The 19,281-nt window shown below is 47.1% G+C and overlaps 1 protein-coding gene across 1 annotated transcript in view; it reads left to right on the forward strand.

The window, feature by feature from the left end:
* The window catches only part of TMED10 (transmembrane p24 trafficking protein 10), a 29,887-nt gene extending 15,234 nt beyond the window's left edge, over positions 1-14,653 (forward strand). The window contains exons 2-5 of the mRNA XM_004584389.3: positions 3,183-3,294; positions 5,315-5,388; positions 13,069-13,195; positions 13,943-14,653. Coding sequence (XP_004584446.2) covers positions 3,183-3,294; positions 5,315-5,388; positions 13,069-13,195; positions 13,943-14,064 — 435 coding nt within the window. The 3' untranslated portion in view covers positions 14,065-14,653. The remainder of the gene's footprint in view (positions 1-3,182; positions 3,295-5,314; positions 5,389-13,068; positions 13,196-13,942) is intronic.
* The last annotated feature ends 4,628 nt before the right edge of the window (positions 14,654-19,281 follow it).

Below are 19,281 nucleotides of genomic sequence, written 5' to 3' on the forward strand. Positions count from 1 at the left end.
TTTGCTTTTCTTCAGAAGGTGTTATCTAGAAACAAATCTTTATTACTTCCTATTCTTTGATGTCATGGAGGCTAGTTGTACATCTTGTTATTACCTTTGTTTGATTAGAGAAATTTGTGATAAATATTTTTAGTTTCTAAAGGGAAGAAAAGACTCCATTATTGGCTTGGTGTTACAGTTGGTGAAAGAAACAATGTTTAGCATATTTCCAAGATGGATCTCCAGTAGAATTTTCAAAGGAAAAATGAGCCCTCTCAATTAAGATCATCTTTTAAGGTGATCTGTAATCAGAACATTTTAATTAAAGGAAATTAAAAACCATCATTTCAGCCCTTTAGACTTGGCTGGTTCTGGTTAGTCATTGACTTTGGCCCAGTTTCCTTGTCCCTAATTTTAGCTACCTGCTGCTTTATGTAATGATGTTGAGGTTAGGAAACTTGATTGCTTTTGTTTGTTTGTTTGTTTGTTTTCATAAGACTAATAGATTGGTTTCTAAATAACTGCTGAATGACATGAACTAGATAGGAAACCTGACGGTTTTAGAGAAACCCTGAAATCTGTAAGAACAGTCCATGTGAGTCAGTCCAACTGCAAAGCTGAGTTGTCACATTGTCTGCCTGAATTTCCAAACATCCAGTTATAAACGTCCTGCTGTAGCTCCCAGAGGTTAGGTGTGCGGAAGGTCATGGAGGGTACAGAAGTGTGTGCCCTGAGAGGCGTGTGCGCCTTGTCACAGGCAGCCCTGGCTGGTGATGGCACGCTGCTGAAAGGCGACCCGGCGGGAGGTCTAGGGCCTTCAGCCTCTTGGGAGGTGGTGAGGCTGTGTTGGAGAAGGAGTCTCTGACAAGCCTCACAACGAATGGTTCTTAGTGACAAATGGAAATGGCCAATGGAAGCAGTTTTTGCCCTGAGAATAAATTGACGTGTGGACTCTTGTGGAGTCTTTCAGAGAAATAACAGGCTTCACTCATTTTGCAAGGTACTCCTTTTTTTTTTTTAAGTCAGTGCTTTAATGAAAGTTTTTATCACCTACATTTAAGTCTCTTTTTGATCCAGGGAGACTCCTCTCCTTAAATTAAAAAAAAAAAAAATTTGAAGGACACTTTTAACAACTTAGGAGAAAATAAAAAATGCTAATCTGTTCTTCCAGGAAATAAAGCAGCTGGGCCAACATGTGCTAAATCTTGTAAGCCCAGTTTAATGGGGTGTCTTGTCCTAGGCTGGTGGCTGACCTCCTTCTTGGCCTGATGCGTCCGTGCAGGAAATCTGCGATGCTTTTGTTGCATGCTATAACCTTGGTGCTCACTCTGCTGTCTTCTGCGGTTTCATTTAAACGTTTCTAAAAGCCCATACTTCCTTTTACGTTTCTTTAAAGATCTATTTTTTTTTTTTTATTGGAAAGTCAGATATACAGAGAGGAAGATCTTCCATCCATTGATTCACCCCCCAATTCATAATGACCGGAGTTGAGCCAGTCCGTGTAAGCTAGGAAAGCAACCTGGATCTAATCTGCTTGGTGATCAGGCTTTTCCTTGGCTATATACAGGGATGTGCCATGGCTGGGCTTCTCTGCACTTGCTAGGAAGGGAGCAATAAAATATGGAGAACCTTCAAGAGAGGAATAACCATTTGTGGAAGCCAATGGATGCTGCACCTTGTGGGAGAAACTTCTAGGTTCTTCTCCAAAGTCCTGCCCTCGCCCCATGGACAGTGTACGGGACTAGCTTGCTCAGATTTCTGTGTACCTTCCTTCCTTCTCTTCTGTTCTCGATCACACACCTGAATTCTGTTCTTCCCTCCCTGCACTGTCAGATTCATTTTTTAAAGAAGTGTGTTTTTTGGAATTTTCCTACTTGAAGATTCTTCTGTTTTTGTGCTGTGTGCGTGTAGAGGATAGAATATGTCTACGCTGCATACATTGAATTTTTGCCAATAAATTGTGTTTATGAAGTTAGGACTATTAGCTGGATCCAGTTTTTGGTGTGATAAACATCTTATGATTACAGTCTGTGGTATGGTTAGATTGTTTAAATAGATGCATCTGTGACAATTCATGTCTTTGGGATGGCTGAAAAGTCATCATGCTGAGGACTATCCACTGTCTTGTATAGGTGTGTCTCTGTCTCCCCAGGTTGCTTGCTGGTTTATTTATAGATGTTTGTTTTTAAGGGCCAGCACTGTGGCTCAACTGGCTCATGCTTCACCTTCATACACCAGTATCCATAGGGGTGCCAGTCATGTCCTGGCTGTTCCATTTCCTATCCAGCCTTCTGATTATGGCCTGGGAAAGCAGCAGAGGATGGCTCAAGTCCTTGGGGCCCTGGACCCATGTGGGAGACCCAGAAGAAGCTCCTGGCTTCAGATCAGCTCAGCTGCAGCCATTGTGGCCATTTGGGTAGTGAACTAGTGGATGGAAGATATTTGTCTCTGTCTCTTCTTCTCTCTCCTCTCTCTAACTCTGCCTTTTAAATAAAAACAAATCCTTATGAAAGACAGAGAGACAGAGAAGAAGAGACAAAGAGAAAAATCTCTGTAACTTTGCCTTTCCAATAAAAATAAGGTAGTCACAGAAAGAGAGAGAGGAGGGAGAGAAAGATCATCCATCTGCTGATTCCCCCTGCAAATGGGCAGATGGTTGGAATGGGCTGATCTGAAGCCATTAGTCTGAAGCTTCTTCTGAGTCTCAATGGGTCCAGGGACTCAAGGACTTGGATCATTTCCGCACATTAACAGGGAGTTGGATCAGAAGTGGAGTGACTGGGACTCAACCCAGAACCCATATAGGATGGCAGCATGGCAGGTAGAGATTTAATCTACACTGCCACAGTCTCTCGGCTCATGTTTGTTTAATGATTTACTTGAAAGGCAGAGTGAGATTGAGAAAGAGAAAAAGAGAATCATATTTTCACTGATTCACTCCCCAGAAGCAACCAGGGCTGGTCAGGCTGAAGCCAGGAGCTAGAAATTTCACGTTGGTCTCCCACGTGATGGTAGGAACTCAGGTACTTGGGCCATTATTTACTGCCTTCCCTGACACAAAGCAAGCAACTGGATTGGAAGCCAGAGTGCCAGAACTTCAGCAAGCTCTGTAGATGTGGGGTGCAGGCATCTCCAACGCCCACGCTCCCCAGGTCTGAAAGAGCTCTTCCTGAGGATGGATTGTTGCCTGTTCTCCACTCTAGATCACAGATACTGCGGGCCACATTCTGTACTCCAAGGAGGATGCGTCCAAGGGGAAGTTCGCCTTTACTACCGAGGACTACGACATGTTTGAAGTGTGCTTTGAGAGCAAGGGTAAGTGAGCCAGAGTGATTCCCTGGGTTGTGCATGGCCTCCACCTTGGAAGTACCGCTTGCTGCAGTCAGTGTTTGATTTCTGCTTTCATTTGTGTTTATTTTCACATGGTGATCTGATTGTAACTGTAAGAGATTTTCAAGGTGTGGTCAAAGATGTGTGTACTGCATGTGCTTGCTAACACTGCATTTGAAATCTGTCCCAGGAGGCAGCCCTACCATGACCTTGGGCTTTGAGTGATGCTGAGTTGTCAGGGTAGGTCCACCGTTGGTAGTGAACGCGCTGTTCTGGTAGATGATGATGATAATGGGGCCCTGCGTATCCGGAGGAAAGGATTGATTGTAGAGCTGTGCATCTTCCTCTCGGTTTTCCTAAAACTACTCTAACAAAATTAGGCTTTTTTTTTTTTTTTTTTTTTTTTTTAAGAAAGGATTCTCTATTTACCAGGCTGTTGCAGAGAGCTAAATTCCCAGAGGGACTTTTTTCTGCAAAGGAGAACCTTGAGGACCATGGTGTTGGCAAAGGGATTAGGCTGACTGCTTACTGCGTAACCCAGCCTCAGACAGCAGGTCTATGGCGTGGCCGTTTTGCTCAGGCAAGAATAGTGCTCAATAGCGTGTCGTGGCAAATGGCAGGAGTGGAAGACTGGCAGGAAAAGGGTCTCTCGATGAGTTGAGCCAGGTGGATTTCACAACTTTTTAAATGAGAAAGGAAAAGCAGACAAGCGAGTTGCATCTTCCCTGGGAATTACTGCACTAGGCACCACGTTCTGTTTCCGTTTGACGTTGCTGGTTGCATGCTCAGAAACATCTGCAAAGTCTCTTAGTTTGTTCTTCATCTTATCTTTAAAGGCTTGTTTCACTGACTTTCAAATGGATCTTTCTAGTCTGTCTGTAAGCATTCCTGACCTCGGTTCAGTATCTGAGCCTTTGCCTGCAGTTGCTCTCCCTGAGTGAAGCCTGTCCCGGCTCATCTGTTCCCAGTCCCTGTAACTGGGATTCCCAGAACCAGTTATTTTGGCTTAAAAATGTTGCACTACTTTGCTTCGTTATCAGTCAGTAGTTACGGGATTGGCTTAGTCCGTGCCAGCAGGCCCCATGCCTCTCAGGCAGCCAATGGGGTGTTACTCTCCTCCACAGCCCACAGTGTCTCAAGAACCCCATAGTGTTACCCAGATCATCTTTATTGCCCTGGGTGGGTTTCTGGCTTCACAGGCAGGATTCCAGCAGGTTGGAATGGCGTTTTCCGGGGGCTCTTGGAGCCTTTTGCTTTCCCCTACTTGATGACTTGGGCTTAGAACTGTTTGTAGGCCCTCCTGTCCCAAGTAAGCATTTTTCTATGAGGCACCGCTAAGACTTATACTCAGGCTCAAAAAGGTTTTCCTCTTGAGTCATTACAACTATTTTTAAGAGGTTTAGTGGGAATAGCTCCAATAATGTCCTGTTTGCCTATTGAAACGGGGGTTAGTGCTGTTTGGATTCAAGTGGAATGTTCCCTAGAAGCCCTGTTCCTGTCCATGCTCAGGCTCACATTAAGGAAATGCAAGCCCAGCCTGTGCTCAGCTACCCAAGCCCGACCTGGCCTTCCCCTCGGAACCTGGCAGATCAGTACTGTCAGATGCGAAAAGGGGCATTTTTTTTTGCCTAAACTGGAGTTTCTCTCTGACCCAAGACCCTAGATCTGTTTCCCCTCCCCTTCTTTCTGCCCCTTCCTCTCCTCTCTTGTCCTGTTCTCTCCCCTCCTCTCCTCTCCGCCTGCCCTGGGAGCCCCAGTGGCAGTGGCTTAGCAACATTTGCCAGCAGCGTGTTCCCGCAGCTTTCCAGCCCCACACAGATCCAGGCTTTGTCTGGAATGTTTGTGATCTTAGCCTGAGCCAGGAATTTTCTGCAGCTGAGTAGGGGGCGGGGTCACGGCTGTTTCTGTCTTTGAGAGGGTGGGGGTTAGGGAGCAGGAGGGTGGGTGGGTGATTTCCCGGAATTTAAAATATTCCGCACAATGAATCCTTTGATTTCCTTCTCAGGAACGGGGCGGACACCTGACCAACTTGTGATCCTAGACATGAAGCACGGAGTGGAGGCAAAAAATTACGAAGAGGTACGTTCGGCTGGCCGGCCTGGAGGAGGCAGTGCCACACCGCCCCGTGGGTTGTCCGTGACCCAGCCAGGCCACGCTCTGCCCAGACGCAGGCGGTTTTCTCGGCAGGCACGTGACAGCTGGCTAGGGGCTTCCTGCTCCAGAAAGTTGTATTAACAGCCCTGAGCAATAACTCTGGCTGCACTGTCAGCCAAAGGACTGAGCCAACTGTCCCCTAGAAATATTGGTGTGATAAAACACACCCGCACGCGCTGCCAGCTCTCGAGGCAGGCGCCGGATCTGGGGCGTTAGAATGTTTATAAGCTGGAGCCTCAGGTACATGGTGGGATGTTCAAGGTCACAGAGGGTGACTGGTTGGTCATTGCCAAGGCGCTCTCCAGGGACTGCCAAATGACCTTTACTGGGGCAAGGGGGGAAAAGGGTCGAGGCAATTTAATCTTGAACAACTGCTGTCTTGAAGACATATAGTCAGAAGTCCCTTAAAGGTAAAGTAAACCTTGAAACAGGAGGGCAGGCTGGCGGGAGGAAGACGCTGCAGGAACTCAGAGGTCGGGAGGATGAGGTTGAAGCTGACCTGGAGGGGGCCTGACAGCCAGCCTTTCCCAGCAGGCAGGGGCAGTGGGAGTACAGTTAGAACCAGCAGCCGCATCACAGTGACCCTGGGGCAGCATATCGTGTTGGCTCCTCCAGTGAAGGGTATCGCTGAGAAACCACAAGAACCATGTCAGACCCAAGCCTCCATCTCCACAGAAAGATAACGTTGTTACCCAGCATACCTCAGGGCGAGAAGAAGTGGGTACCAGACCTGTATGTGACTTTGAAGAATAGAAACTAAACAAGTGAAAGTTGGTTAGGTGATTTAGGAGAATTTTCTAGGAGTGGTTTAATAGGAGAAGCGGACTCTGGAAGGGAAGTAACCTAAAATGGAAGAAGGTTGGAAATGACTGGCTAATTCTCAACAGGAAATAGTCCAACAGTTACGGTTCTTTGGGTCTTTCCTTTTTGCTTTTCCCCTGGTGCAAGCATTCAGTTGAACGAAACTGGATAGAGTTATTTAGAAGCAATAAACATAAATAATACCATGATGAACAAAAGGCAGTTCTAGTAGGAACTACCAGTTGCTTGTGTCTGTCTTTCTGGTAGTTTAATTCATTAAAAGAAATAAAGCAAGAGAGTCTGTCGATTGGATCAGAAAGTGAGTTGGGGGTCTCTTCAAATTTCTGTTTCTTTTCCATTTGAAAGGCAGAAAGGAAGAAACAGGAACCCATCTGCTGGTTCACTCCCTAAATGCCTGCAGCGGCCAGGCCAGGCCAAGGGCAGCAGCTCAGGCCAAGGGCAGCAGTCCAGAACTACGGAGGTGATAGTGATAGGACCCAGTTGTCTGAGCCGTCACCTACTGCCTCCCAGTGTGCGCAGAAGCTAAAAGCCAGAACATGGGGACAGCTATGTGGCTCAATAGGCTAATCCTCCAGCTTGTGTAGAATCCCATATAGGCTCTGGTCCGTGCCCTGGCTGCTCCATCTCGCAGCCAACACCCTGCTTGTGGCCTGGGAAAGCAGTCAAGGACAGCCCAAAAGCCTTGGGACCCGGCACCCATGCAGGGGACCCAGAAAAAGCTCTTGGCTTCCAGCCTTGGATCTGCTCAGCTCTAGCCATGGTAGCCATTTGGGGGGGTGAACCTCCAGATGGAAGATTGCCTCTCCCCGTCTCTCCTTTCTCTCTCTATAAAAAATGCCTTTATAATGGGGGGGGGGAAGCAGGAAGAAGCAGGGATGAGCAGCAGAGGTGGGACTTGAGCCCTGGACTCCAATATGGGATGTAGGCATCCCAAACACCATTCTAACCACCGAGCTAGAAGCCTGCCCCAAGATGTCTTAGACCTTTGTAAGTCAGAGGAGTGTTCAGTATGCTGAAATAGTATAAAGGATGTTGAAGGCTGTTGTAAGATACAAAACAGTAAGAAGAGTGCTGTGGTTAGAGGCAGAAGGAGTGACTCTCTGTCCGGGCTGGCTGCCACTCCCCACCACAGGCCATTCCAGAGACAAGTAGTCTTTGCTTTTCTACGATATGGAGTTCTGCCTGCTGTAGCTCTTTTTTTTTTTTTTTTTAACATGGTAGCTACCATCGAGGAGTTTGTGTTCAATCACAGGACACGTGGTGCCTTCTGAAACATCCAGCGTCACTTGCTTGCTCCCTTTGAAAACTTGACATTTGAATGACGCATGCCTCGGCCGCCACTGTGGTGCAACGTTTTAGAGCCCTTATACTTCCCATTCCTGGACTGTGTTGGCCTTGGGAAAGGGCCTTTCGGTCCTTCTTGACCTCTTCCTTAACCCAAGAAGGGAAACCCCAAGAAAGCCCCTTTCCATCTGAAGCGCCTCGGACCCTGTCTTCTTTCGCCTTTCAGAGGGGCTCATCTGCAGAACCCCACAGTGGGAATGGGTGGGCTGGTTTGTGTGCAGCTGGTTGCACAGCGAGGGGGACGAGGGCCATCCCTGTGCCACAGGAGCAGCTGGCTGAGGAGTTCCCCGACTCTTGACCTCTGCCTGTCTCCTCTTGCAGGAGTACAAGCCTGTTTTTGCCTGGAGCTTCTCAGTCTGTCATTTTGCTGTCAACACACACCAAAGTTGCCTTGGTTGAAGCAACAACTAAACACTTTCTGGAAGATCTGTTTCTCTGAATGCCGTCAGGAGAGACAAACTCTGCTCCCGTGTGCAGGACCCCGAGTCCCTTCCTTAACCCCAACTGAGCGAAGTGACACAGCAGAGCACCTGGCTGGTGGTTGGTGAGCTCTGTGGCCAGGGCAGAGTAAATCAGGTCAACCTAACTGTGTGCTCATTTGCATACCTAGTTGACCTTTTTGAGCCTGTGTGATTCAGACACCTCCCCGCAAGGTGCAAGTGGGGTTTGTCTCAGATGAGGGCCTGTGTCTTTCCCTTGACTCTGCGTCTGGTTGGTCGTGCCATTCTTCGGTGTTTGTAGGGCTGTGTGGGCGGGCACAGAGGCAGCAGACCGGCCCGCCTGGGTTTGGCCTTGCCGGAGAAGCTTCCCACTTGGGTCTTGATTCTCCAGAGGCTGGACTCACTACTGGCTTTCAAGAAGCAGGTTGCTTTTTTACACAGAGTTTACACCTTGCCATGGTATGGCTACATGTAAGAGGATTTCAGCAAGTTCACAGAAAAATATAATTAGAAGGTAGGCTTATTTTGGTGCCAAAAATTTGAAAGCCATGGACTTTCCGTGAACTTTTTGAATACTCCTCCTGTGAGAAATTTGACTGTTTTGAAGAAGACATAGGATGTTAATACGTGTTTACTGTTCATCAGGTTTTCAAAACAATACAAACTAGTTTTAACTTCCCTGAGTTCAGGGGCTGAACTAGTGTGCAGCGGGAGGGCAGCTGTCCAAGCACTTTGTGACTGTGACGAGGTGTGACTCGGAGCTGTGCTTCAGGGAGGAAAGGGGTTAGTGTAGATGCTGCCTGTGGAGCTGTGGGGACGGGAGGCATTGAAGGGCGGCCTGGTGGTGAGCTAGGATTGCAGTGCAATAGGTTCCAACTGCGCTTTCTGGGTTTGTTCTTAAGATTTAATCTATTTATTTGAAAGGCGAAGTTACAGACAGAGATCTTCCGCTGGTTCACTCCTCAGATGGCCACAGTAGTAGTTCATGCTGGGCCAGGCGGAAGCTAGGGGCTTCCATCTGGGTCTCCCACTTCTGTCCAACCAGTTGGACCATCTGCTGCTGCTTTCCAAGGTGCCAATTTCTGTCTGTAGCTTCTAGTTTTGATGCTGAATACATACTTTGCTGTCCCTCAGTAGGAAGCTGCTAATCTTGATCTGCCACCCAAAGTCCTGAATAACTTTATAGGGTCTTTGTTTCTTTTGTGAAGAGGCTCATTGTAAAATGAAGTCCCTAGTAGCTCAAACATTGCTTGTTTAAAGGCGGCCTGCAACATTACTGAAAGTGTAGCACCCCCTAGTGGAGAGACTGTGGTACTCCTGCACAAAGCTGTTGGCGAGGAGAAGTTAGACAAATTCTGAGCTGGTTTCATGAACTATGTGTAATCTGCCTCTTTTAATAGTTTGGGCATTAAATCAGGTGTTTAGAAGAGCAGAGCAATAGTCAGTGAGGTGTTTAAGTGGAAAGATTCTTATTTTTTAAGATTTATTATTATTATTATTTATATTTGAGAGAGTTACAAAGAGGAGAGACAGAGAGAAAAATCCTCCATCTGCTGGCTTACTCCCCCAAGTGACTACAGTGGTCAGAACTGGGTCCATCCGAAGCCACGATCTGGGAGCAATTAGTTTCTGGGTCTCCCATGTGGGTGCAGGGGCCCAAGAACTTGAGCCGTCCTCTGCTGCTTTCCCAGGTCGTAAGCAAGCACTGGATAGGATGTGGAACAGCCAGGACTTGAACTGGTACCCATATGGATGCTGGTGCCATAGGCAGAGGCCTAGCTTACTATGCCTTCCAACAACAGAATGAGAGCAATGGAAATTCTAGGTAATTTATTTTGTTATTCAAACAAACCAGATAACTTGCTTAGTTCTTCAAGACCCAGTGTAGTTCGTTCACTTCAATTTAGAGGAATCTTGTTGTCACCCGGTTGCCTTCATCATATTTACCAAGTCCACAGCATGAACTATAAACTCGGATGCACTGGTTTCCAGCCCTAGTTTCATAAAGCTTTGAGGCCTTGGACAAGCCATTAATTTCTTTCCAAACCCAGTTTTCCGCATCTGACAAACTTTAGGTTAATAGCATTCACAGGGCCCTGCACAGTAGCCTAGCCACTAAAGTCCTCACCTTGCACATGCCAGGATCCCATGTGGGTGCCGGTTCTAATCCAGGCAGCTGAGACAGAGAGAGGAGTCTTCAATTAGCTACTTCACTTTCCACTTGGCCAAAGCCAGGAGCCTGGAGCTGCATGCATGTCTCCCCCGATCCCCAGGTGGCAGGGGCCCAGTTCTTGGGCCGTCCTGCGCTGCTCTGCTGGGTGCATTAGCAGGAGCTGAAGCAGTAGCAAAGCAGCTGGGACCTGAGCTGGTGCTCGAATCTGGTTGCAGTGGCTCCCACTCCGGAACGGGCCCTCGCCAGCACCCACTCACGGTCTCTTCTGGACATGATGCCCATGTGTAGCCTGCTGAGCCACAGTGCTGGCCCCTGGGCCTCGGGTTTTTACCTGAATGGTGTAACATTTCAACAAGAGGTTATAGTCACATGTTGCATGTGTAATTTTTAAGCTACTGGGAAAGGATTGGGAGCAGGTGTGGAGTCTGTAACCTCCTGAGGCCGCTGTCAGTGCTGAGTTTGGTTCTGTCACCTCTGGAGTGTTTGTTTAGGCCTCTAGACTGTTGCTGCGTGACCCCGCCCACCCAGGGTGGACCTGGGGGCAGTCAGTGTCCTCCAGGTCATTTTTAAACATTACTTCTAACTGGCAGAGGCACTGTCACCATTTCATTTCCCAGTGCCTTTTGCACATGTCCCTGTACGGAGCCTCAAACCGCTGGTCTCTGGGTAGTCTGCTGCCATTGGCTGTGTTCTGTCTCACTCCGGAAGCTCAGAAAGGGGAAGTGGCGAGCAGGCCGGAAGCTGTTCAACAGACCACACCACGGTTCTGCTTGCTAGATGTCCCCTGTATTTCTTTTCCCTGAGGAATCCTTTTACCCTGTAGCTCCGTGTAAAATCGGTCAGCAGATGCAGAGTCTGTTACGGGCAAAGCCTGGCGCTTGGGCATTTGCTGGGAAAGTCAGCTCAATGCAACAGCCCCTGATTAAATCTTACATCCAAATAAACTGTTTGGCAACTGCTAGTCACATCAATCACTATGGCCAACATCTTACAGATGTAAGAAAATGCAGATCTTACCATCACATTTTCATGAACTTGAAACACACAACTCAATTTTTATATCCCTATTTTAATAATAGTCTCTGGTTTTATAGTAACTTTTGTTTTCACACATTTAGTAAAAAAAAAAAAAAGGGTAAGCAAAGAGAATATGAAAATCTCTCTATATACTTCTCAGTTCTGCCTTGTTAGCTGCTGTTAACATTCAGCAGAGAGGAAGAAAAGGAATAGTGAATTGAATAAAAGAAAAATGGGGCTGGCGTGGTAGCCTAGTGGCTAAAGTCCTCACATTGTATGTCCCAGATCCCATATGGGCACCGGTTCGTGTCCTGGCGGCCCTGCTTCCCATCCAGCTCCCTGCTTGTGGCCTGGGAAAGCAGTCGAGGATGGCCCAGATTGAGTTTCTTGGACTGAGTTCCTTATTCCTGGAAGACTCAGAAGAAGCTCCTGGCTCCTCGCTTTGGATCAGCTCAGCTCTGGCTATTGCAGCCACTTGGGGAGTGAATCAGCAAACAGAAGATCTTCCTCTCTGTCTCTCCTCTCTGTATATCTGACTTTCCAATTAAAAAAAAAGAAAATGGGGAGTTCTGTAGACAACGTAGGATATGCAGGAAGCATATGCAGAAATAGAATTATTAAAGAATCCCTTAGGTGCAAAAAACAGTAGCATGTAAGAATGTCAAGACTTGGGAAGCCCTGGTGGTTGAGCCCGTTTTAAAGCAGATCATGATCTTAGATTGATAATAAATAGCACATCAAATCCCTGCTGGCATGGCGTATAAACTCCTAACATGAGAGAGGAGGAAGGTTCCTTTCTTTCTTGCACTCCTCATTGCTCAGCGCAGGAGCCACGGCGGAGTCCTCTTTGGTCATTGTGTTGGCCACAATGCCAATGCAGTTACAGAACTCAAAGAAGCAGAGGTAACTGCAGAATTTTAGGTGTGATTTTTTTTGAGCAAATGAAGGATTCATCCTTGCTGTAAACTTAAATAAAACCCTGAAAGTTCTATGATTTGTCTGAATAAACCAGAATTCTCTAATTTTGTGTTTCGAGTTACTACATTTTCTGCTGGAATATACACATTCTCATTTCTGTGTATTGTTCAGGACTCAGTCATTTTTTTTCTGCAGCCAGGCTTTGCTCTGATAAGGCTCACACATTACTAATACTATTTATTTCTTTGACATGAAGGGGCAGACAAGATAGAGGCTTTATGAAAGTCAAAAATCTTAGCAAAATAGTATGTCTTGCTTGCTAACCTACTATAATACTTCTTTTTTTTTTTTTACATCAAGAGGCTTTATTATACTCTTACTTTTCCACTTTATTTTTTTTATTTATTTTATTTTTATTACAAAGTCAGATATACTGAGAGGAGGATAGACAGAGAGGAAGTGGAGCTGCCGGGATTAGAACCAGCAGCCATATGGGATCAAGGCGAGGACCTTAGCCACTAGGCCACGCTGCCGAACCCAACCTACTATAATACTTCTAAAGATGTTTTAATGGAAATTAAAATTTAAAAAGCTTAGATGGAAATATATGAAGAGTTTGTATGGAAACGAAGACAGCCAGATTTTAAAATATGTCAGTATTACTGACATGAGAGAAGTTAAATTTGGTGAATTTTTTTGGCCCAACCTTTTAATATAAAAATTTCACTGATGTACAAAAATGCGAATGTGTGACAATGACAACATCAGAAAGTCCCCCTACACCTGCCCGCACAGCCTCTGGTGCAGTCTTTCACAAAGCTCCTGTGCAGCCTGAGCTCTTGCGAGAGCAGTTGTTCCCGGGATTGAGTTCCTAATTCCTTTCTTTTCTAGATCGCAAAGGTTGAGAAGCTCAAGCCGCTCGAGGTGGAGCTGCGTCGTCTCGAAGACCTTTCCGAGTCCATCGTGAACGACTTTGCCTACATGAAGAAGCGAGAGGAGGAGATGCGGGACACCAACGGTGAGACGGAGCAGCGCCCAGTGCTCAGTGACCCACACAGGACGTGCACTCCCCAGACTTGAAGTTCCAGTGTACCTTTTTGGCATCTTAACACAAGTGGGGAATGTGGCAGGAGAAGTGTTTGTTTTGATGTTATTGCTGCTAGAGGTACATGAGCCTGAAGCCAGGAGCCCAGAGCTCCGAGCTCCACTGGAGTCTCCCATGTCAGGTGGTAGCTCCAGCACTTGGACTGCTATCCACTGCCCTCCCAGGCACATTGGCAGGGAGCTGGATCAGAAGCAGAGCCTCTGGGACTCAAGCCGGCACTGTGATCATGGATGGCAGTATCACAAGTGGCCACCTAACTTGCTACACCACAGTGCTATCCCCTAACTTATTTTTAAATATATATATTTTTTAGAGTTTTTAGTACTTTATTTTCATTTTGTTTGAAAGGCAGAGAAACGCACAGATGGAAAGAGACCTGTCTACTAGCTCGTTCCCCAAATGCCCGGAGGAGCCAGGTCTGTGCCAGAACTTGGGCCATCACCTGCTGACTCCCAGGGTGCACACGCATGAGCAGGAAGCTGGAGCAGAAGTGGAGAAGTGGGACTCAAACCAGGCACTCTGACCTGGGATGTAGGCATCGCAAGCACCGAAGTGCCCACTCCTGAACTTTGATTCTCTGAAGTTCTACTGTTAGGCTATTGTTTAGGCAGCTGGGGAGACACACCCCTCCTTACATTTAAAATCCTTTTTGTGTTTTAGAATCCACAAACACCCGGGTCTTATACTTCAGCATCTTCTCAATGTTCTGCCTCATCGGACTGGCCACCTGGCAGGTCTTCTACCTGCGCCGCTTCTTCAAGGCCAAGAAGTTGATTGAATAATGAGGTGCAGCCTCCTCCCCCCTCGTACCTCAGCCAGCAGAACATCGCTGGGACGTGCCTGGCCTTGGGCATCCTACCAACAGCACCACTAAGGCACATTGGAGTTACCCCCTACAGCCTACAAATCAGTGAGGGACTTCTTTTCAACTTGGTAGGATTTGGACTCATTTTGCAACAATAGGACTATTATTAGTCACCTAAGACAAAACATAGGGGTTACTTGGATAATGCCTAAGCCAGCATTCGTACTGGGTTTCGCCGTGGGATCTGTTTGAACCATTTCCTTCCCTCTCCCACTCGCTCACCAGCCTGGGCTCCCTCCCACTCGAGTTGTTTCACTAAGATTTTTATGACTATATGGAAGGAAGCTATTTCATTCTCATTATCCCCTTTAATTTCCTTGCAAAAACGCCCTTCCCTTTCTTGTGGCCCTCAGCTGAAATGGTTACGTGGCTTCTCTCTGATATCCTGTCATAAATTTATGTCGCTCCAAAGGGTCATGAATGTTACACCTCATCAAAATGAGCTTTGAACTGCAGATAACTCTGAAAGGAGATTGCATTTTAGACAATTAAAATATTTGTGTTCACCTGCTTGAACTCCTTTCGTGTATGTGTGCCTAGCTCCAGGCAGTTTTATCACATATGTCAGTTCATGTGAGCAGCACTGCAGGATGCAGACAGCTCCATCACGTGGTGCCCTCGTGCTGCCCCTTACAGCCACGGCCACCGCCCTTCCTTACGCAACCTCTAGCCACGCCAATCTGTTCTCCATCTCTAATTTTATTGAAGACAAGTGGAATCATGTGGAATGTGTCCTTTTAGACATTTTAGTTTTGACCCAGAACATTCTCCACAAGCCCCATCTCAGTTGTTACATGGGTCAGTGATGTGTTCCCTTTCTTGCCGAGTAGCATTCCCTCGTGTGGGTGGATCATCAGTTTGTTCTTAGGTTTCGGCCTGTGTTACTGGGGCTTCTGTGGACACTGATGTGCAGGCTGCCACATGCGTCCATTCGTCCGGAGTAAATTCCCAAAAGGCTAGGCTGTATGAGCAGCACATGTTTATAAGTCTATTCTTCCTTTTTTAAAATTTTATTTCAGACGTTTGGACGGACTCGTGTGAAGAACACTTTATTGGGGTTCTGGCCTGGGTTTTCTTCATGGCCGATGACATTGAACATCCTGTCATGAGCTTGTTGGCCTTCTGTAGATCTTTGTTGAAATACCCGTTTCTGTCTTTGGTCCATGTCCTGCTTACATTCTTAGTCATTGAGCTTTGAGGGTCCCTTGGGTGTCCTGGACACAAGCTCTGCGTCAGATACGTGGTTCCTTCGGTTTTTCATCTGACTTCTGCCATGGAAAAACCTTCTCAATTCCTGCATGATCAGTCACTTCCTAATGCCTGTCCTTAAGGGTTCTCTCTCCAGAATTGAGACATGAGGTATGGAATAGACATTTAGGAAGATCATGAAGAGAGTACGAACTTGAAGAGTATTGTTATAACGACAAAGCCAAGAGTCAGTGTGGGAGAACGAGCTGCCCAGAGGCCAACAGCGGTGTAAAGCACAGAAAATGCGACCCAAACGAGCATGTTCATACTCAGTGATGAAAAACACCACAGGAAACCTTCCCCGTGGCTCCCAGGAAGCTAGGTAGGCTATTCTTCCTATATTGTCATTTTTCATTTTAAACTTTTGTTTACTTTGATTGTATTTGAAAAGTGAAGAAGCAGAGACAGATGGAGAGAGATCTTCCATTCACAGTTTACTCCCCAAATGCCCGCCACAGCCAAGGCTTGGCAGGACTCCCACTGGGGTGAGAGGAACCCAATGTCTTGAGCCGGCACCTCCTGCCTCCCATGATGCATCCAGCAGGAAGCTGGATGGGTCCTAGAATAGCCAGGACCTCAACCAGGCACCCCGATACTGATCATGGGATGCAGGCTTCGAGGGGCAACCTACCCACCATGCCAAATGCCCGTCCTATAATCTCTTTAACATCGCTTACTGTTACAGACCTTGTCTAATGACAAGTGATAGGAATGAAAGGATTTAGATAGACCTTACAGTTCGCAGCGAAGATGCAGAAAGTTGAAATGACCAGAAAACAGCATTGTGTTGACCAGGTATAAAGGTAGATAAGGGGTGAGTTGGTGAAAAGCTCTTTTTATTGTGGTAATGTTTCAGGTAATACAAACCTAGAAATGTTTTTTGTTTGCTTTTACTCCGTTTTACTTCGCATGTTCCTTTTCTGCGACATGAAAGTGGTTCGTGCTGTAGCTTGCACAACATCGCCATCTGCTGTAGGGAATGCATAAGTACTGCTTCAGGGAATTTGCCAGTCAATTCCTTACCACAGGGCCAGCCAGTGTTGCAAAAGTCTGTCTTATTACATGTCGTAAAGGACAAAACTTGAATCCCAGCAGAGAAAATAAACACATTTATGAGTAATATCCATCCTTCAGCTTTTAAATGTGAAACGCCGTTCTGCTGCAGCAGCTTACCCAGACCCTCGCTCAGTTCCAGTGGGTGCCTTTCCCCTTGGATGGTGCAGCCAAGGCTGCTGTTAGCTCTGGCTTTCTGTCTTCACACAATGCCCAAGAAAGGAGAAGAGAGTAGTTTATTTTGTTGCAGTTTTTGTTCCCAAGTGTGGCTCCAAACATAAGCTTTTTCCCCTCTCCCTTTGACTCTTGCCAAAGCTACCAACTCAGACATTCGTCTTTTTTTGTTGAGAAGCAAAATGATATTATGCCTTGATGTTACCTTAAAACTAAGAAGTATTTGCTTTTGGTAAAAGGCAAATACAGGAGCAAATCAGTTTCAAAAACAGAGGTGTTACCCTCTTTCTTCCCCCACTCGGCGGAACATATGTGAGAATGTTAGTTCAAGTGACCTTTGTTACACCATTGTCATGAGCCCCTGACATAAAGCCGTTTTTCTGTTTGTTTAATGGAGAGAAGCATGTGGGATTTATACAGATGACTTACATAAGAGTTGGATTGGGGACTTTTGTGTAAATTTTCTCAAATAAAGGCTAGCAGAAACCATTCAGTGTGTGTGTGTCAGTTATTCTGACGTACTTTTGTCTTAATTGGTAATCATTCCTACCACATTTCTTGGGTTAAAAGTATGACACCTGATGAGTTAGAAGAAAAAGTATTGTCCTTATTCTACTCCAAATGGGTCATTTATGTGAGACTGTAAGTTTTTATATGGTAACTTTAAATTCTGGTATTTGGAAGGCAGAGAGGGATAAGGAGAGATACATCCAAAGCTCTCCAGTCTGCTGCTTCGCTCCCTGAAAGTCCAGCATTGGGGCTGGGCCAGGCCAGAGCCAGGGCTGCCACATGGGCCCCCGGGCTTGGGCCATCATCTCAGGCAGCTGCATCGCAAGCAGGACAGGGACAGGAGCCAGACACTGTGATGGGGGTGTGGGGACCCTGATTGGCAGTCCTAATTTCTGTGCAAACTCTGGACTCAATCCTGAATTCCACGTCCTTAAACTAGTCATTGTTGCCATACAGAACCAAACCAGGGACCAGGAGTCCTCAGCAGGTTCTGATGGACTGTCATATCCTCTGTTTGCTCCTGGATATACTGTCCACTGCTCCGTCTGAGCCACTGAGGAGGCTCAGCTTTGACACATGCACTCCATGGTTAGAACATGGAACCTGCACCTCTCTTCTTGGTTGGGGTTCTAAGATCAGCAGTTTAGTTGGAGGGATCCCCAAAGAAACTTCGTCTGAGGTGATCCAGACCTGATTCTTGTGTGTGCATGCCACAGGGCCTGGCACACTCCATCACTCCAATCAGCTTATGCATATGTTGGTGGTTGCAACTGCTGGGTCAGTTCTGTTTCCAGCTCTGTCTTCTACATGAACCAATGGGTGTCGCAGTCCTGCCCGATCCTGCCCACCACACACTCAGCCCTCACGCAAACCAGTGGGAGCTGCAGCCTAGTTGGAGCGACCCACCAGTCCACCCCCTGCCCTAGTTCCTGTGCTTGCCAGTATGTACAGCCGACTGGTCCAGTCTGTCCCACATCCCATTCAGTTCTCATACATGTCAATGGGCACTGAAGCCTAGTTCAACCCAACCAACCCTACCATCCAACCCACACACATGCTGGTGGGTGCCATTCTGTCTAGCCATGCCTGCCCCAGTCCTGGTTTTCATGCTCTCCAGTGGGAGTGGTAACCCAAGAGGGAAGTGCCAACTATTTCCCTAATGGGCTCACTCCCACTCCAGGATCATGTACTCTCCAGGTGGTTCTGCAGTTTAACTTGACAGAATTAGCCCCCAGTGCCAACATCTGCCAGCTGATGCTGTGGCAAAGTCTAACCAACCCTCACCCACTCTAATTTATGCTTGCACCAGTAGGAACAGTCAGCCCAGAAAGGTCTTTCCCTGATCTAGCTCATATGAGTCCCACAGGTGTTGTAGCCCTTCCCGATCTGGTCTGGCCCCTTCCCAACTCGTGTTTTCCAGTGCGAGTGGTGGTCCAGCAGGGAGCCCTCCACATTCCCCCACCAGCTTTTCCACCTCAGATTACCTTCTAAGAGGAAGAAGTAGGTGATACTTTATATAACCATCACTGATATTAACACAGAATGTTACACTAAAAAACTTTTACCTATGGAGCAAGTTTGGTTTTCAAAGATGCCCCTTGGGCCTGGCATGATGGTTCAGTGACTAAAGCCTCACCTTGCATGCACCAGGATCCAAATGAGTTCCGGTTCATGTCCCAGCTGCTCCACTTCCCATCTAGCTCCCTGCTTGTGGCCTGGGAAGGCGGTCGAGGACAGCCCAAAGCCCCTTGGGACCTTGCACCTGCGCGAGAGACCTTGGAAAAAGCCCCTGGCTTCAGATGGGCAAGGTGAGGACTTAAGCTGCTAGGTTACTGCGCCAGGCCCAATAAATAAATCTTTCAAAAACACAAAAACAACAACAACAACAACAAACTATTCCTGGGCCAGGCATGGTGGCCTAGTGGCTAAAGTCCTCACCTTGAACGCCCCGGGATCCCATATGGGCCGGTTCTAATCCCGGCAGCTCCACTTCTCATCCAGCTCCCTGCTTGTGGCCTGGGGAAGCAGTCAAGGATAGCCCAAAGCTGTGGGACCTTGCACCTGCTTGGGAGAACTGGAAGAGGTTTCTGGCTCCTGGCTTCGGATCGGCACAGCACCAGCCATTGCGCTCACTTGGGGAGTGAATCAT

Source organism: Ochotona princeps, chromosome 26, assembly GCF_030435755.1.
Source record: "Ochotona princeps isolate mOchPri1 chromosome 26, mOchPri1.hap1, whole genome shotgun sequence".
Taxonomy (NCBI): Eukaryota; Metazoa; Chordata; class Mammalia; order Lagomorpha; family Ochotonidae; genus Ochotona; species Ochotona princeps.